At 34.5% G+C, this 25,065-nt stretch overlaps 1 protein-coding gene across 4 annotated transcripts in view; it reads right to left on the bottom strand.

The window, feature by feature from the left end:
* Nucleotides 1–25,065, bottom strand: part of PTBP2 (polypyrimidine tract binding protein 2) — a 46,767-nt gene that overhangs the window by 15,501 nt on the left and 6,201 nt on the right. For all 4 annotated transcript variants that reach the window (XM_021525518.3, XM_077785457.1, XM_021525532.3 and 1 more), the window contains exons 3-7: nt 17,191–17,266; nt 6,138–6,310; nt 5,577–5,720; nt 1,854–2,018; nt 1,667–1,777 (exon numbers count right to left, since the gene is read on the bottom strand). In XM_021525518.3, coding sequence (XP_021381193.1) covers nt 1,667–1,777; nt 1,854–2,018; nt 5,577–5,720; nt 6,138–6,310; nt 17,191–17,266 — 669 coding nt within the window. The remainder of the gene's footprint in view (nt 1–1,666; nt 1,778–1,853; nt 2,019–5,576; nt 5,721–6,137; nt 6,311–17,190; nt 17,267–25,065) is intronic.

Here is a 25,065-nt window from a genome sequence, read left to right as displayed (position 1 = left end):
ACACTTTGCATCAGAAAAGCACTTTAAAAGCAGCAGTAACATCTACTACTGAAAAATGGCTTTCCAAACACAAGCCAGAATTACAACCTTCTGTAACTAATACACTTAGCATTTATCAAATATAAATCTAAATGTCTACAATTGATTTCTGCAGAACTTGTAAGTTATGATGTAATTTCTGTATCACTATTTTAAACCTGCAAGGTCCATCCTATCCATACAAATTCTTATGTAGTACAGTGATATATTTGCATATCTCTCTACTCTGAGGCATAATCTAATATTTGATATTGTTTCAACTATGAAAAGGACATCCCTAATTTAAATTGTGTTCCAGATCTACAAAGTATTTCCAGACTGCTTTTCTGAAGTAGATCATCTTAAAGTGGACCACTATAAATCAAGCTACAAATTGTCTCTTCTCTCTTGTTTTCCTCAATAGCATGAACATTTACACTCTGCTTTTTGAAAACATGTTCAATTCTTTGTGATTCCCTGTCTTGACCATCTCACAGGTCTTAACTCAATGCCCAGTCTTTCATTTGGTGGTAGGGACAAAAATGAACACCCTCCACCACTTAAAGTCTTTATTTCAATACAGCCATCATTCTCTACAACAGAAAATTAAGTCCATTTACTGTCTTTTCTCTACCAAGAGAAAAATTTGCCAACTTAGCCTGAGGTGTGAGCTTTTCAATTTTGTGAAGTTCTCAGCTAGTCTGTCATCTACAGGCAATAAGCACTTTCCATGCTGCCAAGCAACACTTAACCAGCACATCCATTTTAATCAGCCTTCCTCAAAGTCAGACTGCATGTGAAAATACAAATTAATTCCATTTATCTCTTGAAAATGATAATAATAATAATAAAAATCTCACCTTCCCCTTTGGTTCACCTTTTCTACTGCCACAAATGTGAACATATGCCATTCAATTAATTCAAACCATCTGGTCTAGATGACATGCTGTTGATCTTTGCCATAATTTATCCATAGGCTCTCTCCTGCTATAATGAATAAAACCAACTACCTGTTCTTGCCTCTCCTACCCAGGATAGGAGAGTTTCCTATAAAACAAAAGCAAGATCCTGCTCACCCATCACTGCTGCAAAGCTTCTTCACAGTCTGGTCACATGAGGAAACTGCACTCTCTCTTCTGGGCATTTATGGTTACAAGTAAGTTTAGATTTATTTTATTTTTAGAATACTATAACTTAATACTTTCACAGATCTGTAACTAATCCACAAATCACACCTTTGTATGGATGCTTAAAAGTACCTGCGAACAACAATCCAATAGGGTTACTAAATTTGCTGCTTACAGTGAATTAATTATGCATCACCATGACATCCTACATTCTTACTTCCGGTTGACATTTTTTAGTATGGCAGTCTTGCGCATTATTTCATCTCTGTTCAGTCTTACTATAGTATTTGTTCATACAAATGTCTAAAATATTTTAGACAGTATCCATAAACATACTATCATTAAACACAGATTTCATGAGGTATAACAACTAACTTCCAAATTTTTTTTTAATATCAAAAAATTCACACACATGGTAGAGGAGTATGACACATTATTATGGCAGCACTCCGTTACATCAACATTTTACAAATACTGAGAGTACAGGAAGCTCTTGAGCCTTAAAAGAGATCTATACTTACTTGCTTTGCTTGCTGTGCGTTTACTGGATCACCAAACTGCAGTAAAGCTTGAAACTGGTTATTCTTTGTGAATGTGATTATCTTCAATACAGCACCAAATTTAGAGAATATCTGCCAAAAACATTGTACAGTTTTACACATCTGTTTCTCCCAATCACAGCTCAAGCTAAAGTGAAATTTGACTTACCTGATGAAGAACATCCAGGGTTACTGGATAGTACATGTTGTCAATAATTATTCTAAGTACTGGACTCTGAGCTGGAGTCACTGCACTCTCACTAACAGTGGTCCCACTAATGGGAGCGTTTGATGCCTGCACAGCCGTCACTGCCTGAAGAACAGCTTGGGCCCGCTTAAAAAAAAATATGACAGAAGAAAGATTTTCTTAATATTTCAAGAGAATAGCTTGAAATTAATTAGAAATATTAATACAGTTAACTCCAGAAACAGAAAATAGTCCACTTATTTAAAACTCAGAGCTACAGACATAACACAGCATTCAGTGCAATGCAGTCTGACTCTGTGAGAAGAGCCAACAAAAATGCAAACAGCAATGAATCCTTATGTCACGTTAAGGAGGGGCTTCAAGTGGCACCATTATCAATCCTTCTACTAGAAAGCTTATTGTTCTACTAGTAAGGATAAAGAAAGTGAGGATTTTGTAGGTTTCAAGATTCTTTCCTTTACAGGAAGTTAGTTACTAAACTAACCCACAAACCAACCAAGGAAAAACCCCAACCCTACAGAAAGCAGAGGTACTCATCTTCCATTCAAAAGATTGTATCTCAGATAACATTTCACTGCCATTTTAATTATGTAGAAAGTTCTAAAAGGAAGGGCTACACTAACATGTCCAAACTTCTCAGTTTTAACACAATGAAATAATACACAAGACTAACAAATATCAGAAAGTAGAATCCAGAGAGGTAAACAAACTGGTGTCTATTATCCACCCTCTTTTGTAAAAGGAAAAACAAAATCCTCTCCATATATGCTTTTTTGTTGTTTTTAAACACAAGGATTTTAGAAATTCAAAGGTAACTACATGATACCACAAAAACACAAATCTATGTAACTACTGCTACTGCCAAAACTGACAGTATCAGAAAGATTAGATTTCTTTTTCTGAGAAGGAAAAAAGTGCAGAAAAGAGGGGTTCCATTTAATACTTTCATTACGTTATGAAGCAAAACAATGCAAAACAAGAGAGACTAGTGCGCATGCCAGATAAAAATAATAACCATCATATGAATGCATACTGCGTATTTTAAAGGCATTAGAGATATTACACAATTTCATGTGTCACAACTTACATGATACTCCTCATACTGAAACAAATCAATGAATAAGGAAAGTGGAGGGGGAAAAGACCTGGTGAAAACCAGCTGGGAAAACAAAATTTACCTCTACATTTAACATCAATTACTGTAACTGTAAAAATGTCTTTTGATGACACTTTTTTCCCCAAATGCATGAAACATAACTTTCAAGATAGCTAGATACTTGGCTGAGTTGCATAATTATTTCCTACTCTTTCTATAAGCACACATCAATTAAATATCAGTCCTTACAGGGACTGGAAAAATTTAAACTGTATAACACAATGAACTACAACTTGTGAAGTCAATTTTAACTTGTCAGCACTATCTATATATACTTATACATCATATTTCATTTCATTAAAATTCATGTGAATACATGAAGGAATACAGGACTAAAAAATGATAAATATTAAAATTCTTGTGGGTATTTTGTCAAACAAGCTCAAAATAACAATTAGTATTATACTTAAGTAGCCAATTTGAAGACATTTAAGTAGTATGCAACACTTTTTTCTTACTTTTGAAAAATTGAGACTAACTTCAAAAAATCAGATACAGTACCCAAAGTACATTTATTTCCAAATGTTGCAGTGTCTGTGCAGAAGGACTAAACCCATGCATTTATAACATGCTAATGATTAAAAAGAAGCACAGTTAGAGGCCATTTATTCTCAATTCTCCTTCATCTAGATAATACACTAAAAGTAAGATATACTTGTTGTATATCAGAGTTTAAATGCTCTTCTGTGTTCCGATGCCTCACAGGAAAAGAATTTTCATAGAATTACAAAACTGAAATGAAAACTAAAAATAGTCCCTTTCCAAACTGTTTATTCAGAACCAGCTCATTCTGAGTATATAAGTAAAAATAATCTCTGAAACTACTACTACTGAGCAGTTCAGAATGACACAGCTTAATAGAATTTTCCAGCCAAGGCCTGGCTGTTTAAAGTACCCCATGGATAAATAATTTTTCCTGTCTTCTTTTTAACTAAGATACTTGCACATTTCTCCAATTTTTTTATTCTTTCTGATTATACATACTAACATTCCAACATCTTCACATCTTCCTGCCTGCACATCCAGAAAAAGACAATTTCAAATGAATCTGGGTTGATGAGAAAAATTTTTAATCTGATTTGAAAGCTTAGTATTTTGTATCCACATTATGTATCCATAAAAATGCCAGACTACAAGCAATATCTGTATTTTACTAATACTTATTTTGCTACCAATATTTCTTACAGAAAACAGAATGTCCAACCATCTTTGTTTTATAGAATGTTTCATGAGATAGTCACAGAATGCTTATTGCCAAGTAACTATTTCTATTATTCAGTTATAAATTAAACTTTAATTAAAATTAAGTATTAAGTTCTGGAAGACTTGGAATATAGGTTAAGATGGGGTAGTAATATGCACGGTGGCATAAAAGCTGCTGAAAAGTCAGCACATCCTACAGGTTGAAAAGGTGAACATGTGAAGCATCACATGAATATCAGCAGAGAAACCAGAGGACTACATAAGACAACACTTCTTCAGGCAGTATGTCCATCCACTATAAGTGAAGAGAGAATTCACCCCCTACTCTATCCAAGGGAAATTAAGGTGTTTATTTTTCTTTGCAACTGACATTTGAGAGGGTGAGTAATCTCTATAAAAATACATCAAAGTATTCTAAGGAACAAGACTAGAAAGACCAACAGGAAAATCAACACTATACTTGATCTGAACTAAAAAGTCTTTCAATAGATTACCCTGAAATTGCTTTCAAAGGCAACAGCTATAACTTTACTATTTACATGTCCTAATAGAGGACACAATTAATAGAAACTAATTCAGCACTTTCACCATTTTCTGTATCATCAAAAATGCAACATAGAAATTAATCTTAAAATAACCATCAGACTTCTGGTAGGTCTGAGTCAATTATCTCTCTATAGTTTGTATGAATTGGTCACCACATTACTTTTGTTAATTCTTCAATTCTACTAAAACAGACATATGTATCTGTATTTGTTGTGAAATAGGTCCTGGAGAGGCAAGAGCAAAATTGAGAGCAAAATGGTGTTTTGTTATTAAGTACACTTATCTCTGGAGTGATCAATATGGTATTATTTTCCAGAAAAAGCAGATCACAAGCTGAGGTTACCTGTCCTACTGGAGTGATCATCCAAAGCACTGAAACTTAAGCATTGGTATTAGCTATTACCACTAGGGGCATTCAAACTGGAATTGCAATCTCAGGTGTCAGAACAAGAAAGTTAATTCTACCATCCTACAGTCTATAAACTAAGACAAAAACTTTAAAGTTATTTAGAACTTTAAAATAACTATTAAAAACACACTGCAGAACCTTTATCTTCTGACATTAAGGACACATTAAGAAAATTTATTGTAATGGAAAGATCACAGGGAAAGCAAATCCCTTTCAGTGTCACAAAATGAAACGATCATAGGCAAGATTACAGGAGTGTTAGAATGGACAAAACCAAACGATTCAAACATACGGCACATGAGCCAAGAACACGTGCCATGCTTCATCTTCTACTGTCTGCATTTGTAATACTACTGAACAGTAAATATACCTGGTTAAGTGTGTTATCAGTCTTCAGTTCTTTATGATTGGAATACTGGATATAAATGGGTTGGTTCCGAAGATGGGGTGTCACAGCAGAGTAGTAATTAACCATAGTGATAGCTGCTTCTTCTGTGGCAAGTTCTAAAAATGCCTGTAATTAAAAGAGGTAATTTTCAGTATTTACAAAGCAGGCGATGTTCACATTAGCCATGCATAAAAAAACAAAGGGTTTGATAACACATTTTAACAAAGTGATCTCAGTCTTCAGAAAATGCCATTCTACACATACCAACTTTATTTGCTAAGCTACTTAGCTCCAAAAATTCATCTATGAAGATGCAATAATATTTATCTTCCAACTAATGTTTTGCTTTATGTAGCTGCCAACCATCCCGTTTCCTCCCAAAATTTACTAAACGATGGTGTAAATTCATTTAAAAAATAAAGGAACAAAAGCTCTTTTTTTCTAGAATACTTACTGCTTTTATGACTTACTTCAATAGCATTTTAACAATATATTTTGAAACCAGACAGTAAGCATATAAAAAAATGGAAAGCAACAAATTACCTGGTTTTTCCCTTTCAGCATCAGGATGTTGGTTACTTTACCAAAAGGTAAACCTAAAGCAATAACTTCTGTTTCTGTCACTTCCCCAGGCAATTTCCTGATATGAAGAACACGAGAAGGAGCCCCATCCATTTTATCATCACCTTTGAATTTCTTGTTGTCATTACCATTGGCTGAAAGACATATTCAGACTCTATTTGAAAAGTTTACTGATATTATTAATGCTTTATTAAAAATGCTTTTAATAATACACATGAAATTAATTTTAACTGAGCCATCTCATTTGGTTTAAGTCAAATTCAAGACTTCAGAACGAATTCTGCAGAGACAAATGCTAGTTTCATGAAAGGTGGACTGTTCAAGACTTAGTAATCTGACAGAGACCTCAGCAAATCCTTTACAACTCACTTTCAGTGAAGCATCTCATATAATAACATGGAATAGTATGTTAATAATGTTTAACAAGGGCTCACATAAGAACTCCAACATACATTAAAGTAAAAACAGTTAGCAACTACACAGAGATTTTTTGAAAGAAATGAAATGGTGGTGAACCATTAATAGAGCCTAAAGTTTTTTTAAGAATGGCTTGCACTAAGGAACTGGACACAAAAAGTAGAAAAGTAACAAAAGAAGACAGGAAGCATCATTAATGCTGAGAAAGATCAGAGCAGAGAAAGGGGATGACCCAGAGGACTGACATCACAAAAGGCTGATGAAACCAACAATTTAAGGTAGAAAAATGCCCATTCTGAACTATGAGCTCACTCATAAAAAAAGGAAAAACCAACTAATAACACAATGCAGCCAACACAGATGGGGATGAGGGAAGATCCAGATAAATTTCCCTAAAAGAATCAGGGGAGCATTAGCATCAATGTACAAAACACCAGAAAAACTATTTAGAATACTCTCCAGAATTCTTGGAAAGAATTACAGCAAAATTCCAGCTGGAGTTCCTTTTGTTTGATACGCAGCTAACCAGTTGGATGGAAGAAATCTTGCATTTGAAAGAAGGCCAGAAAAAAAGTTATTTACTTTGGTTAAAAATAAGTCAGTGAGTAAACATCAGCGTCAAGAGCTAAAGAACAACACTGTCATAAGATATAATAATAATTAACTAATCAGTGTTGGAAATCGGCATGCACTTAGATATTAGAGGTAAGTGACAAGACTTCCCTTTCTTCTACCAAAAAAGATATTTAGATATGCCTTAGAGGCACATCATGCAGTAACTCCATACCCACACCCTGTACCACTACCATCAACCCTCCTCCAAAAAAAATTTTCATGACTAAACTTTTAAAAAGTTCTTGCACTGAAGACACAAAGTGTTTTCCATCTTGCTACACCAGACAAAACAACAAAAAACTAACAACATTCAAGACTGGTCAAAATTCAGCTAGCAGTATCTCCAACTGACAATCCATGCAATAGCAGGACTTCTGCAGAGAAAGACAAATTTTGGTGGAACACAGAAAAGTAAAATTTGAAAAATACACACTGACCTAGGATCTGAAGTCTTACTCTAACCATTTTGGCAAACAGGGTGAGATTGAGCTTCCAGGTAGCCATATTCCACTTGTTGAACATTACACATTATAACACTATCTCAAAGAGGCAGACAGCCAAAGTTTGTGAAAAAGTACTTTTACTTTTCACCTGAAGCTCACCACACAATAGTCTTCCCTAGTTCTCAATTTACATCTCTACAAAAATAAAAAAACTCCGAACAGGAGAAACAAGACAAAGTGTGATAGGCTGGACAATGCATTACAAACACATTAAAAACAAACTTGCAAAGGATAAAAGAATTACAGTGATACTGAAGCTACGTGTCCAATGCCCTTCATAATTCAGCTTTCTGAATAATTTCAATCAAAGTTTCAAAAAATATGAAACATTACCAATCAGAAATGAAAATAAGAAGTTTTCAAACTAAAGGATTTTCTGAAATTAAGAAATCTCTTTTTTTCATTGCCAGAAAAATATTCACCATGATGGCTCAGATCAGTACTGACAGAACTATTTTGGTTTTTGTGTGATTTTCAATAGACAATTTTAACATATTAACCTTTCCACAGCATAATGTCCAGGAATTTACTTTTTGTTACACTAAAGCTCTTATTTAAATTAGGCTTCAGGTAATCCCTGAAGCCTAATTTAAATAAAGGTATCACAGGCCAGTATACAATCACTCATATATATGTATATTAAATGTTCCTTTAATAAACATTTAACACAATAATTTATTAATATATTAGCCAATTGATTTTACATCTATTATCATTGCTACCTAATACTGGCATTTTACATAGTTTTTCATCTTTTGCTGCAGTAAGTTTGAAGAATAAGCCTAAAAGAAGCATTTTGCTGTATTAAACGTGTATCTTTTCCTAAACAGCAACTAAGTGCTTTAACTTAATTCACATATACAAGCCTCTCACACAATTTTATTTTTACATGGTCTTAAACCTCAACTACACTATACTTTTAACTTTTTTTACTCACTGTAAAAAAAGCTATGTAGACAAGTGCCTGGGCAAAAACATTTATGTAAAAATAGCAGATAAATATATATAAAATATATATTCAGCAATATATAAAAAAATACAGAATTAGGCACAAAAGAACATATGGCAATGAGAAAACGGGGGATGGGAGGGACAGCATGGGGGAACTGTCAACAAGCATTCTCAGTGCTGTGGAATTGCCCAGAAAAAAGTTTTCAGCAGTAGGGCAAGTAAACATGACAAAAGCTCTTTATTACTTATTGGCAAAAGCATCTCTTGTACAATGAAAGCTGAATCAGTGTCATTCATTAAAAAATGAAGCTCACCTTCTTAAAGTAAAATTTCTGCTGAAAGATTTAACAGTGGATTTTGGAAGACAGAAGAGATTAACATATCAGCTGCTGAATGCAAAGAGACTATGTACTTTTTCTACTTTGGCTTATCCATTCAGTAATTTCCTGTTCCAGTAATGAAGTGTTTCATACACTAAATATGCATGCACACAGACAAGTGAACTTTTCAAGACATTCATGAAACAAATTAAATTTAGCTTTTAGGAGAGTTATTGAGAGATTCTGGCACTGTATGAAACCTCTCTTAACTGTAGTCTCTTATTTGTCATTTTAAATGGTACTTCTCAGCTGAAGACACATCATTAAATGGCCCTTGGGAATAGAAAACCATATTTACAACATGGGAACACAACTTGTTCAGTCATTGAAAGGTGAACTTAACTCTTAAAACAACAATCTCATCCTCTAACAAATTTTATTAGCAGAATCAGTGTCCATAAAGGTCAAAAGCCAAGTCAAGGGGAGCCAGGTACAAGAGGAGTAACACGGTCTTTTGGTAGAAATAGAGTCTATGCCTAAGCAGCAACAACCTGAGAGATCCTTCCCCATACAGCACTTTAAAACAAAATTGCTGAAACCTAGGGGACAGGCCAAGGAGGAGACCTCACAAGCTAACTAATAACTATTGCTGAAACTGCTCTTAAACTGGAGACTTACTGGCAAGTAACTATTTCATGAGGTAGTTTGGCTTTCACTGGACTTGAAAATCCTGATCCAATTCAAACATTTTGCTGTTAACATTTTAACAAATATAAATATGCACTGAAAAAAGCAGGCTACAATATTTACATTGGGAGAAAAAGTTTTAAGCACTGGAAGAATGACTAAAACACGGTGTTAGTTCATTTACAATTCAAATTATAGCTGCAAACACATAGCTTAAAAAAATAAACTCAAAAATTTAGAAACCTAGCCCTGAATCACAGAAACATTTAGGATGGAGAAGACCTTTAAGATTGAGCCCAACCATTAACCCTGCACTGCCAAGTTCCACTGAGTACAGGAATGGTTCTATTCAATTCAGACTACCATAAAAACCCACATTCTGTAACAACCATAGCACTTATCTAAGTCCTGTGCACCTCTCCACCAAGGAGATGAAGAATTCAGTTTCCATGTGACATCAGGCAACTGTATCTAAACAAGATGTCATCTTTACAAATGATATTCAAAGCATTATTCTCACATCCAACTAGGATTCTACAATTTAAATATAATTTAATAATTAATAATAATCCCTGCTGCACAGAGTTCCTTCAATTCAACATAAGTCAACTCATTGAAATTGATTGGTTACAGGTTGATAAAGCCCTTAAATGGTCATAATCTGAGCAACTAGGGTCCTGGCATTTTCAGTTAGAAACTCCTATTTTATTAAACAAAGAAATAGGGACTTATATCAAAAAGCAACAAAATGAACTGCAGTATACACAAGGCATGTTGTAAGTCCAAGTCATTCAAGCTATGAATATTCAATGCAACCAAGCAGTTTTTGCAGAAAAACTGTTCAAGTTCAGCATAACTCCTAGCAAAGAATGAATAGCTTGTATCTGATAATAACTGTTTTTGAAAACATACTTTACAAAAATTTCCTCCTAGAGAAGCTTTTCTCTGCATTAAAAAAAAAAAAAACATAAATATGACCTAAGAGTTCTGAGACCTTTATTTTAGATGCATAATTTTTCTGTATAATAAACTTCTTTCATAAGCACGCAATCTCCCAATACAGAAATGTAACTATGTGGGTACAGGCAAAACAAATTGGATACAATATAAAGTTGCTTTCACCCATTAGTTCCTGAAAAGAAGGGGGAAAAAAAAGTAAAAATTACCACAAAACACTGCCTATAAACTCCTGCGTATCTGCAGTAGTGAAATAATATACAAACATACTTCCTGCAGAAATCACACTGCATCACAACTGCCAGTACATACCAACAACCAAGGAAAAAAAAAAAAAAAAAAAGATTGTTCAGTTTGTACATACTAAAGACAAGAAGCTTAATAGCAGTAGTATTCAGTGCTGTTCATGTAGAAACCACTTCTTGTTTTCCCTTGGCTAAATACATGTAATTTAATGTTATCAGCTAGTAGAACAGAGGACACATATCCAGATAGGAAATAAGTGACTAAGAGAAAGGCAATGCAATTGCAGATACCTAATTTACAGTTGTGGATTATGACCAGACAGAAATATTAAAATGTTGCACTGGCTACTGAATACAATCATCTGCCTCAATCAACAGCAACAAACTGCAGACATTCACAAATTGCACAGTAGAGACCCCTGTGGTTTCATTTCTGGAAACTTATTTTCTTAAAAAAAGTTTTCCTGGATGTACCCTACCCTGATGTAAGTGATAGAATGCAGAAAGAGAGATGTTGTCTGATCCAGTGACCTCTACCAGGCTCCCAAAAGCAAATATACAGGACCTTTGCTTTAGCATGTAAAACTCCAGAAATTCAACTTTTGAAGTTTTAAACTTTTGAACTTTTAAAATCTGGAATTCAAAATGTTTGAAGAACAAGAAAAGGAGATTCTGCACTCAAAAATACAATAAAAACACATAGAATATGAAGTTGTCTGAAGTCCACATTTGTTAACTTTGAAGGTTAGGTTATATGGTCAGTGTTAATTACGCTTTTGTTAATAGGGTATTTTATCACAGACATGAGTCATGTACATATGAAAATCCTGACCAACCAATATTACAACTATTTTACACTACAAAAACTATTGCTTAAGAGTAATTTGAGCTTAAATACATAAACATAGCAAAACAAAGAATACTTTAATACAGCTTTTAATTGGCACATCTGCACAAAGGCTGTGCCTGTTTCAAAATGCACTGAGCACTGAGTTTTGTAAGCAACTATGATAACATATTTACAGTATGGTATAGTGGCTGTTCAATGTTGCAGTCTAACATGAATGCACTTAATTTAGTCCTTAAAAATACACAAAAATACCACAAGCAAGAGTGAAATCTAACTGAAGTAGAACAGTGAGTTACCACAGCACAGCAATGCAGACAGAAGTTACCCAAATTAATAATAATAGCCACATTTTATTTCTCGCATCCTGAGATTTTTTATTTTTGTAAGTTTCTAAATCTGCATATCTGCATAAATATGTAAAGTATACAGTATTATTAAATTACAATACTTTCCAATCACATGTAAATGCACTTCTTAAAATCTTTCCAATTATTATTAATTGTAATTAATTTGCAAACTTCAGAAGTAAATTACCTAAGTTTAAGCATCATTAATTTTAACTAATAACCAATTTTACTTAATATGCTAGCAAAAATGTCACATCTATGACACATCTATGCTTACTGCCCAAGGTAAATACAGCACTTGAAATATTATTAGTTCATATGCCTCAGTGCTAAGTATTCTATTAATACAAAGAATTACCTACTGAAGTCACTCCTAACATTCCCTGCTAATTAAGTAAAAACAAGATCAACAGTATCATTCAAAGCTCCAGGAGTCTGGTGAGCTCAGCTGCAAAATGATTTTGGAATGTTTCTACTGATCTATCTTAAACACACAAATGTGAACAATGAAATTGATGGCAGCTGTAACAAGAAAACCTGCCAATTCTTCTTGTCTTTGACAAGCCAATTTTCATAAAACTTTCATCAACATCTTTCACTTTTTATCTACATCCTTTAAATTTTTTACCTTTTTTGGATTTCAGCAATGAGTTCATGGCATGAGCCTCGCCATACACATAACTCTTCCTACAACTTCCATTAAGCAATCCTCCATCTTGAACAGCCTAAGCCTTACAAAGTTCAGCAAAAAAGTAACTCCTTTACAAAGGAAACAACTTTTCCAGTTTTTAAAGAGAAGGGATTATTTTCCCTTGCATTTAAATTCTGCAGAATAAACAACTCAGCTATATATTTACTGAATATACAGCACTGAAAGGTAAAATAATTATTTATGTACAATCATTTGCAATCTGTCTTCCTAGTGTCTTCAAAACCATTAGCAATGTCAGAATCAGCAATATTTATTTAAAGATCCTGGTTTCAGCTCTAGTTTCTCATAATCCAGTTACCAAATTGCATTTCAGCTTACTTAGAGCCTTTCTAGTCAACACAAGAAAAATTAACTTATGGATCTTTATGAGAAGATTATGCTCTCCAAAGAAATCAGAATCAAGCAAGAGTATGGCAGAAAATAAGAATAGACTTTGACCATATTTTCAAAAAAAAGCTAAAAAAACTAGCAGTAATTTAAGCAGTAGTAAAAGGCCTGTGGTTCTGAGAACACAACTTTAATATACTCATGTCAGCTGGTGTTAAAAACGTCAAACTTACACACGTAACATAAAAAAAGAACTTCTTAAGCTTAGATATTTGCTGATCTTGTACTTTACAAACTGTTCACTCTTGCTACAAATTATAATCTAGTGGATGGGATCCTTCCCTTAATGTTTACAGAATAATATTCTCCCATACTATCCAACCTAGTTCAGGAACAGAACTAAATTTTGTATATTTAAATATAAACACTTAACACTTAAATAAAATTCCTCAACAATGACAGTAATCAAATTTGTCCAAAACAGGGTTCAGAATTAAGAGGTAAGAGTCATCTTAATCAAGTCTAGATTTCTGCTCTTTTACAGTCTTAAGACTGCTCTTCTACAAAAGACACAGAAAGTACCTAAAACAGTAACTTCACCTGAAGTGACTGCTAATGTAACACGCTGTCACCTACACAGTCTGGAGGAAGACAAAACTGTTTAGAAAATGCCCAAGGATCAGGCCTTGTATTTTGAGCCATGTCCAAGATGCTAGCCTTTTTAAGAGAATTACCAGTGGTTTAAATTATCAGTAAGAATGCAAATCAAACATTTGTTCACCAATTTCACAAGTTTCTTTCACAAAAAATAGGAGAGATTATCTGCAAGACTGTATAGGGCATTCATGCTTTTCACTAGTAGAGAAGATTAGAGCAAGAGTATTCATAAAAGCATTAAAGTACTACAGTATTCTCACTGAACTGCAGTTGAATACAAAAAAAAAAAAAATCACCACTAAAAGAACTGTTCCCGTGATTAAAAGGCAGGACGTTCATTTTTAAAAAAACATCTTCAGTCTCACCCATGACGACACAGCCCTCAGTTCCACCAAAACACCTCCCTTCCAAGAAAAGGTAGTTTTTTTTACAGCTTAGGCATTTTGGTTTAGGATAATATTTCTGTAGCAGAGAAATAAACAAGACTGTGATTGACAAGATTTTGTTCAAAGTTTAGTCCTGCCAAGGCACTGCTATTGATAACAGGTTTTTTGACTGTGTACACTTTCACCAAAGAAAGGCTCAGAGGATTACAAAGACAAACCATCTCTTTCTTCTGTTCTCCTAGCTATCTACTTAGAAAAGTATCACAGAATCAGATATTGAAAATATCACAGTCAAAACCAGAATAGGTTTCTATATTCTCCAGAAAACAATGGCCAAATATCATCGTACCACGACACTTCCCAACCCTAAGAATGAAAGGGCAAGAACAAGTATTTGTTTTACACAGGCAGATATCTACATGTCTCATTTACAAGGGACTTAATAAATGATCACAGGGTCCCTGAAGCCCTAGAAACTTTGGGAAAGCTTCATCACCTTGGTTACAGCAAAAAAATTGTTTAATTGACTAAAGTTTTAAATTTTTCTGAAGATAAAAAGTAATAGCAGAACTGAAGCAAAAGAAGGTTCTTTCTGTCAATTCAGATAGAAAGAATACATGAACTCATTTGGCTTCAGGAGATGGTTACAGAAAAATTAACACACAGGTTTCAATTTCACATCTAACTACTTCTGAGTTTACAATCTGAACTTGTAAACTGTGCAAGCTTGGAAAAGTACTTCCTGGTTCACAGTGAACAAGACAGCTATGGGAGGATATATCAGAAGCTGAACAGAGGATTTACGCTACTCTACAGGGGTTTTTTGTGCTACTTCAAAAAGGCAGGCAGAATGAAATTTGAATACAATACCAAGAAAGTGTTTAAAAAATAGGACATCCAAACAAACTAGCCCCCTTTTTACAGACTGCTATAGAGAACGACTTGAATTACAGCACTGCATTCAGATTGTGGGTTTTGTTTGTTTGGATTATTTTTCTACCAACCTTCTTTACATATTACAGAATTTATGTGAAACTTTTAATAACAGGTATCTGATACTACAGGAGCCAGACCACTACTTTGACCACTACTGCTAATAGGATTGTTTCTTGAGTAGTCATTTATGGTTATTGATGCTAAAAAAACCCGAACAGAAAATCCCACCCACACACACCAAAAAAACTCCCACATACAACAAATAAACTCTCAAGAGTAAAACCCAAACCCAAAATCACCTCAAATTGGGTAGAAATAAAAACAAAATGGAAAGCAACATATCTGTTAAATACATCAAATTTCTATCCCAAAACACGCTTTTCCATTCTCAGAATTTTTAAGGAAGAAGTTCTGTGTAGGGGCTGCTTAGACAAGCTTTCATATTTATTCTTCTGAAACCTCAAAATTATAATTCTTATTTAATTTATTTTTTTCTTTACCTCTTTTTTCCTTTGATAAAATAATTTTGCATTTAATTTCCTGGAACTAAACGTTTATCTAAAAATCTATGGAAAATTTGGTAATATTTAGGACTTGGTCCTGTCTTAATGTCCACTGCTGACACCCAAACCCTCCTGCACACAACTCCCTTCCATATTAGTTTCTTGCTTAAGTAAAACAAACTGATGAAGCACTAATTAATATCCAAGACTGAAAAGGACAGCAAGAAAATGAAAACAAGGACCTCTTTCAGAACCAGAAGGAAGTAAGAACAGGGAAGAGAGACAAATGTTCTGGGGTTCCAAAATGGCTATGGCTACACTGCATTTCTAACTTACTCTAAACGCAGACCCTCTTCACTTTTGGTTACAGAACTGCCAGTGGAAGTGGTTTTCTTCTTCTGCCACTCCTCCACTCAATACCACACTGTGTCTACAACTGTGCAATCACATGACTGATCAGTAAACTGCTCCAAGGAAAAACTATTGTGTCAGAATAGTTTAATGCTGCATTAACTGCAAGTGTATGAGCACTCCAACAGAAGAGTGTAGCAGAAACATGTGGATTTGGAGGTTTTTCTGCTTGTACTAAAGATGTAGGATGATATACAGAGCTACCCATTCTGGCAAGAGCTGTTACCACAGCACCCTAATAGTAACATGAAATTGCACCCTGAATCCCAATCTCTTACTAATAAATTAAAATGGAAAGAGTCTGCTATTAATATCAGTGATTATACTGCTAACACCATGAATACAGAAAATCAGGCACAGCAGAACAGTGAGCCAGGCAACTGACTTGAGAGTGCAGCAATCCTCTGATACCATGAATTAATTCCTACACATCTCTAAGACAAGAAAAAAAAAAAAAAAAAAAGGAAAAAAAAAGAGAAAAAAGCCACCAAAAAATTAACAGTACAGAAGAAATAGAAAAAAGAAAAAGCAAGATCTCTGAAATGAGCTTTCCAAGGGAACTCAATGTATATTCAACTTACAGAAGCATCAACTGCAATAGAAGGTATTTTAGTGTGTGCCAATTAATGAATAAACCTTTCTATCTAGCATCACCAGAACAATGATTCAGGAACAGCCACAATGACTTTGTTCTGATATTCTACCACTGTGATCTCAAAATGAAGGAGCAAAGTGAAGCTTCCTGCTTTTACAGTGAACCAGAACTCTCTTTTCCTGGATCCACACTGTATTATGAAACTGGCACAGTGGTGTTCCCTGTAATGTCCACACTTGCAGATGACCACGTGTAAAGAAGTTGATGTCACACAGGAACCGGGCTTTTTACCTTTGCCTGGCAGCTGAGATTCCTTACTTTAAGGGTAGCTGTACAAGACAACTGTGATTTTTCATCCCATCACCCACCAACAATTTTATGTGCAGACATCTGAGAGTTGCCTGTTGATTGAGGGATTATTCTTCTCAGACACCCAAGGTTTGTAGGAAATACAAAGTCACTATATTTCTAATACAAGCCAACAGTTTATCCCTCTGTAGCATAATGGATTCTTGTTTTGGTGTGGTCCCCTTGTAAACAGGAAATGAGTCCAAGTATAAATTATAGATTTCTCCTTTGAAAGGGCATCACTTACCAGTAACTACCATGCTGCTCATGTTAGAGTTCGGGCTACTGAGTACACTGCCTGAAAGAAGTTCGTCAGATCCTCTCTAAAAAGAAAGAGACAGTAAGAGATTTTTTTCCTCTATTTTGTGATTTTTAAAGATGATACTTCCTCTTTTCAGATAAGTGCAACAATTTCAAATCTAAGTAAAGCGGAATATTAACATGGCAATCTGAAATGAGAGCAGCTTAAACACAGTTGTTTAACCCAACACTGAAATAAAGCCATCTCTGGATACAATGAGAACTGCTGAACAATAACTTTGCCCAGTATTTCAAATTAAAATATAATTAAATAAATTTATTCAGCTTCAATAACATTTAAATTAATTTAAGTTTCAATATTTTAATACACATATATATTAAACTATTATATCTAGCTGAAACTACAAGGGAAATCTACGCAAAGAGAAATATGGCGTTTAGGTCAATTTTAACACCCCTATTTAAAAACAAAGATTTAATGATCATAGGAAATAAAATCAGTTTTCACTTTGGGGTCATTCATTTTTTCTGCAAAACACAACTTAGGGCAGGGAATTACATCTTCACTGTAGTTCTTAAAACATGACACATATCAGTTAATGAATGACTTAAGAGTGGGCTGCAAAAATCAGAAGAGGGCTTATATGAAAACCATACAAGATAACCCTTTCCACAAATGGTAAGATGGGCACTTGGTGCAGCTGAATAGGCACTTCTTTTCACACCTTGTCATTTCTTTTTTTCTTTTATGCCCCAGTCCTCTTCACCCTCAAGACTTCATCTCTCAAAAAGCCTACAAAATCTTTATACGATCTTTCAATAAACAAAATATTTAAACCATCCTTTGAATGTTATCTTTAATTTCTTCTGAGTTCTTTCCCACTTCAGAAGTATTTCTCCAGCACCCGTAAGACTAATCCAGGTCACTGCTAAAATGGTAATGAGGAAAAAAACCCCAGTTTATACCATCCTTATTAAAATAAATGGGTTTAATTCTGTCGTGGACACTACAAGAGAACCAAGAATTGTTAATGAGTATGTTTTACAGGGCACTTCAATACTTCATAATAAATTAATCTGAGACTATTACCTTCATAGACAGCATAGTTGAAAGACTTATAAAAACCCTTACAATTTTCTCATACTGCACTATATTTGTGTCCACACATGTAAAATACACGTCCACACCTATAGAGCCGATAAAGTTTCCTTGGTTTTCAACATCAGCTCTGAAGAATCTCTATACAGTTTATTGAATGCTCTAAGCTTGTAATGGGAACATAGCAAGCAACAAAGCCATGCCTATCAAATCAGCAAGAGTTCCCTGAAGATTGCATCATGCCTAATATCAAGATGAGACAGAACCATGAGAAGGACTATGTCTTGTCCTTTTCAATGTAAGGATGCATTTCTAATCAGATATAATTAAGAAAAAATTAGCTAGATAGAACTGAGAAACAACTTATAGGTAAGATATAGAAATTCTCTCTTTTTCTAACTACACACTACTACTGATGCAATATGCAGGTATACTCGGTGTAAGATGAAACATAAACATTCTTTCCTTTCATGATCTACTTTTTCTAACATAATATTGACAGGGGTAGAATGCTGCAAAGTTGAAGATTACTAGCAGCATTAAGTTACTCAGTGGTAAGTGCAGTTTTTTCTGCTTGCAATACCCATCTAGCTTTTCTTGGGAGCCCCTGTCTGTAGCCTGGCCAGCTCAGCTGAATAGCTGAGCTATTCAGAAGTAGCAGCAGACACTGAATCTGTTCATAGTTCAGCTGATTGAGATCATTCAGCATCATTTGTTCCCCCTTTAGGCATGAATTTGCAACAGTACAGCAATTACTACATAAATAGCTGAAGTAACCCCAGTACCAAATGAATGCTCTTCCCAAAACCTGCAGGAACTTTGCAAGTCTGAAATACCTCAAATCTGAGTAGCCTTCAGCTTCAGAAAGTTACTTGCAACAGCAACTGCTGAATGATAGAGTGCAAGAATGATTATATAAACTTCTGGTCCCTAGTAAATCAGGCTTTCAAAAACCCTGTTAATTTCTTAATCCACAGCACAAAAATCGAAAAAGAGCACAAATTACTCAACAGAGTAGATATTCAGTTCCTGTATTTCTGTTTCGTGAACAGTTTTCTCTTCATTTACAAACATATAATTTTACATTTCATTAATACCTTTTCGGTCAATCATAAGATTTTGTCATTACCCTTGAAAGATTTAACATTTTTGCTTCAGAAGAACAATGAAATGTGAATTTCTTGCACTGGCCTGCATCAAAGTCTACACTTATCTTAACTGCATAAATTAGTGTTCAAAAGTCTGATTCGCATATGTACAGGTTCGTACATGAAATGTTCCTCCAACTCTCCCATGAAATCACAAATATATAGCAAACCTATTAACTCACTCCCATACATATTTCCCAAGTTTCTGGTCAAAGACAATGATGTCTCTTACCATGTGAGTAATGATCATATAGATATATAAATGGTTATTCTTCCTAATTGATTCTTAAGCAGCCTAGACCCTTTTGTACTTCAGTTCCATACGTAACTTTAAAACCAGCTCTGCAGCATGATGGACTTGGATACACTTGTAATTTACCACTTGGAAGTGGTAAATTCTAAAATCAAAAGCAGTACCTGCCTGGTTATTATGATTTACTTCCAAAGGGTTATCTGAAGGTCTTGGTTGTCTAATAAAGAAATTTCATATAAGCATCTCAAGTAAGCCAATGTGTGCTATTAGACTGGCACTACTGCATAACACAGTCCCTCCCAAATTACATAGACATAAATACTTATTTTACTTCCATTTATTCAGTAGAGATAAGTCTTTATTTGACTTGTGGCTTGGGGTGCTTGGTTTTGGTTTTGTGTGCATATTCTTTTAGAGGGTGCTAAGCCAAAAAGGACAGACACCATGCTCCATGAGAAAAGGTTTTCATCACTCTGCTAGGTCACACATGAATTTCAAAATCGTAACCAATTTTCCAAGCATCTCAAATATTTAATTAGTCTCAAGCACAGAAATTCTGCTAGCTGAACGTTACAAGCCTTTAAACTAAATTAGGTAATTGTATTGAGTGTTTCAGAGCTAAGGAAACCAAACTCAGATCTTTGAAAAGCACACAGAATCAGACTCAAGGAAGGAAGATCCAACAGCAACGTTCACGTTTCCCCGTCTGTGCAAACCATTGTGTTCTAAAGAATCAATGCAAGTTTGAGACTGTATAATAGTGAAGATCACAAATACAGAGATGGCAAAAACATTCTCATCTAAGTTAAAATAACAAACAAACAAAAAAACACCACAATGATTATATTTCACCATAAACTGCAAAGGAAAGTTACTGTAATAGCAACACAGTAGAGACTAACTGAATATCCGTTTCAGCATGAGGCAAGGAGATTATTAAGCAAAACAGAAGAAGTACAAACTGCTATTATACTATTAATACCTCATCTTCTGACATTTAGGCCTCAACAGTACAAGTCTTCGATGCCGTATTTTTATTCCTACCAATGCCAAGAAGATTAATCTACATACATCTTCCACAAAAACTATCAACTAACTGCTCAGATCAGAGCCGTCTTGATAATTTCTTTATGAAACCACCATCTACCAAAATATGAGTATACAAAATAAACAAGGCAATTTCCAGGCTAACATCTTGCAGTGAGTGAACCCTGAATTTGTCACAGTCAATACTGCCCTTCCACTTCAGCCCATGTTATCATCCCCATGACCCCATGAGATCATTTCCATGCATGGTGGGAAAACACGATGTTTAATGCATGGCTTCAATCAATGAATTTATGTAAAACTGACATGTAGGAGTACTTTGAAAAAGGTAATATACCAAATCAGACTTTTAGTGCATATTTAAGTGAAAATTCAAAATTATATATACAAAAATTATTCTACATACTGTAAATAAAAGACACCATTTTGATATTTCAGCTGATTTCCCTAAGTGAATACTTATGTCTTACACAGTCATTTCTACAATTTACAAAATCAATTAAAGAGAAAGAAGAAACCCCTAGTTCAGCAAATGAATGCCCTAGGTCCTTGCTTTAAGCTATAGCTAACTCAAAATCCTTTACTACACAAGCTGGATTTACATTGCAGAATTTCAGGTTTTTCCCCCCCACCATAAAAGACTACTATAAAGCTTCATGCTATCATGGGTTTTATTATGTAGCTATATAATTTCAGGAAGTCATTACAGTCATACTATGCTTCCAAGCTGATAAAAAAATATACTGTTTAGAAGTCTTTGCAAACTATTTTCCTCATATTCCAGACCAGGCTATAAATACTTAACACATTCCCCAGATTTTATTACATCCAAGGGTTTAGTCTTTGATGCACCAAAATACTCTTTAACAACTGTTTACATCAGAGACACACTGGCCTTTTTCCCAATAATTCAGGGCTATGAAGACTCTGATCAGAAGTTATGGCTAAACCTAACCTACCAGTGTATTACAGAGAGCTTATTAGAAGCATGTGTAGAAGCACTACAATACTCCTGGAAACAGTAAACAATTGACTCCTAGAAACTGTTAACTTTTGTTAAAAAGTCAGCAGTATCATTGAAAAAAAAATTCTTAAACTCACACTAGAAAATATAAAGATGGCACTCAAAGACATATAAATGAAAAATAAATTTTTTACAAATACTCTCATTTGCGGTATTTATATTTGCTGGTATTACAAACCTCTCTCGAAACCAGGATGATTCTGCCCTTCCCATTTATCTCCCTCTCTGTGCCCTTCCCCCAAAACAAAAGACAAGTTAGAGAACTTCAGCTGCACTGCACATTTACCACAGTCATTCTCAGCCTACAGGCGTGAATCTCCCAAGGGATATGACAAGCCAGGAGACAGATCTCATGGTTTAAGGAAATTCAACAGCATTGTAAAACACTTTATTTCTAACAACATCTGGGAACAATTGAAAAGAAAGAGCCGGAAACCTCATGGTATGGGAGAGGAATAAGCACATGACAGTTTCAACCCAGACATTAAAACATTCTCTAATAGTTACACGTTGTAAACACTCTGCTCCAATATCTGAAGTAACTTTGGGGACTGGCTGTTCAAAACACATTTTAAACCCCCAAACACAGCATTTATAAGCTTTGTTCAGTTTACATGTGATGGATTAGAATTCAAAGGAATCTTCATTTTTAACATGATAAATTTTTATATGAAACACTGCATAAATATACCCTCACATAATCTTTCGTCAAGAAAAAAGACTTGGTCTGCCTTATGCTCTGATTACACACAACTGTCAAAACACATAATCCAAACTATCCTAAGAAATTTGTTACATCTCTCATATGTACAGGATCACAGAAGGCCCATGCGGGACAGGATATATATTAAAAGGAAACTCCATGCAGATTCATAAGTATTTTACAAAACATACAGCTTAACAATAAACTTGCTATTACTTCACCAGAAGTACATGCATGGAGTACACCTACTTGAATAATTTTAAAGAATGCACCATTTAACTATATTGGCATGAAATAAGTTAAGGTCATGAACTCCATGGGTGCTTAGTAATTCATTTATAACATGACTTGCTTTTCATGCAGTATTAACTGTATACAATAGGACCACTATTACATACTTACTCTCTCTATATGTTCTTTTTTACCCTATTTCCATCACTTTCAGATTCTCCTCAGCCAAGCATATATTGTTTATATAGCCTAACAACTATGCCGTTTTAACACTCTCAATTTTTCAATAAGAAAGGAGCTAAGAGAAAACTAATAAAACATTACTAAAACCACATAAATTTTGTGGAAATTGAGAGAGAGCTATAAAGGGAATGTGAAATGTCCTTATGATTGACAGGAGACAAAACTGAATTTCCTTAAAAAAATTCCAGCTTCCCAAAACACAATGATGAAAAAAACCAAATTTCTCAAAGCACCAGAAGATCAAGATGGACTATTAAACCAAAAAGCCAAAGAACAAAGAATCAAATCTCAACTTGCACCACGTCACATAGCCTCATTTGGAAACTTCCAAACTTTCAATTGTAATGAAAGACTGTAGGCAAAAATCTCTTTTAATAACAGTCAACGCTTCAAACACTCAAGAGAAGTACACCAACAAAATAATTTATTCCAGCATTTCAGATTTTCAATTCTGCTTTTACCAGAAAAGAAAGTACTACTCTGAAACATTACTGGTAGTAAATCAGAATAGGTGAGAACAACTCACTAGCACTACCACTTGGATGTTTCCTTTGCCTTCCAGACCGAGAACCATGGTACCTGAATGTATAGATTTGCTCCTTCAGTAGCAGTTCCTACACTCAAAATGCAATCCACATGAAAGGTATTTTCTACTCAATTATCTGCTATTTTTCACTAATGAATCAAAAGTGCTAGTGCTATTTTGTCTGTAACTCAATACTTGTGTTATGCATTTACAGAAAAACTGATTTTATGAAAAGCTAAACATGGCTACATGCACTTGTAGCTGTAAAAAATAACCAACCCCCTAAATCCAACATGACAGTCCCATTAACAGCTTGTGAAACCACAACCTCATTTGAATCAACTACTACCAAAAGCAAGAATCCTACCTTCTCCCTGACCCCAGCAACTTGTTCCTACTCAGTCATCCTAATTCTGTATTGCTACAAGCACTTATGCAACCACGTGCTTTGGTACAAATCTGAGTAAAGACTGTTGTGCCACGCTAGCTTCATTCTGGTTAAGTTCCCAGGAAAAGTTTGTAAATTGGCTACCTAAACATCTGTTGCACAAGTATTACAGTGACAGAAAAATGGAATGCAGCTTGATTTGCTTGTGAAAAAGAAAACAAGGCCCGAAGCTCTAGGAAATGGGAAGGGTATTTACACATGGTATTAGTGCAGGTTTTCAGAGATGGTGCAGGTGATTATGTTTCTCTTTGTGCAAACCTAAGTCTTCTGCTACAAATGAAAACTACAAGATTTTAAATTAGTGAAAGATATTAAAACTTATCAAACAGGTATACTAAAACTTCCTTACATACAGTGAGAATACTACAGAGAATAAACTAAGTTTCAACATGTTTCCTTTCCATTTTCCACTTTCCTTACTTCTATACATATATTACAGTGGCAGAATGGGCATTACAAAAAAAAGTACAAAGAAAAAAAACTGGAGTCAGCTGTTCCAAGAATAAATATGAAAGCCATTTCAAACAAGGTCAATTTATAGAAGTTACTGTTATCAGATATCTTTACTGTTAACAGATATCTTTCATTGTAAGAAGTTATTTTTTGTCACTATGGACATGTTCCCCATACCATTGCTGGAAGGCAAATCCAGATGCCAGTTCTAAACTTTTGAACATGGTCAGACTTCAGCCTTACTTCACTGCTATAATGCTCCACACATCTTTTTTGCTGTTTACTGCTGCTAGCATAACTAAGTATTATTGAAAACAAAGGATGTCTTAAAACATTATCACAGCTAACACAAGATTAAAATACCTCTAATTCACAAACAGCCAATTTTTCTCATATCACTGTGTCTTTGTCTAGTCTACCAGCAATTATATTAGACACACAAGGTTAGCCCAAAACTCCAATCCTAACATTTTAAATACAACAGACTATCACATGGCATTTGTCTGTATGAATAAACAATTTTTTTATCCTACCACTCCCTTTTTTAAGTAGCCAAAATTACAACAGTGAAGCCAAAAACTTGAGAGTATAAAACTGAAAGGAACAGGCTTGTGAAATAAGTTTAGACTAAATTTTAGAAGTAGGAGTTTATCTTCTGACAACTTGCTAGAATCTGACTTTCAATT

Source organism: Lonchura striata, chromosome 9 (genome assembly GCF_046129695.1).
Source record: "Lonchura striata isolate bLonStr1 chromosome 9, bLonStr1.mat, whole genome shotgun sequence".
NCBI lineage: Eukaryota > Metazoa > Chordata > Aves > Passeriformes > Estrildidae > Lonchura > Lonchura striata.
The sequence above is the reverse complement of the archived record's forward strand: the minus strand, read 5'-3'. Positions and strand labels throughout refer to the sequence as shown.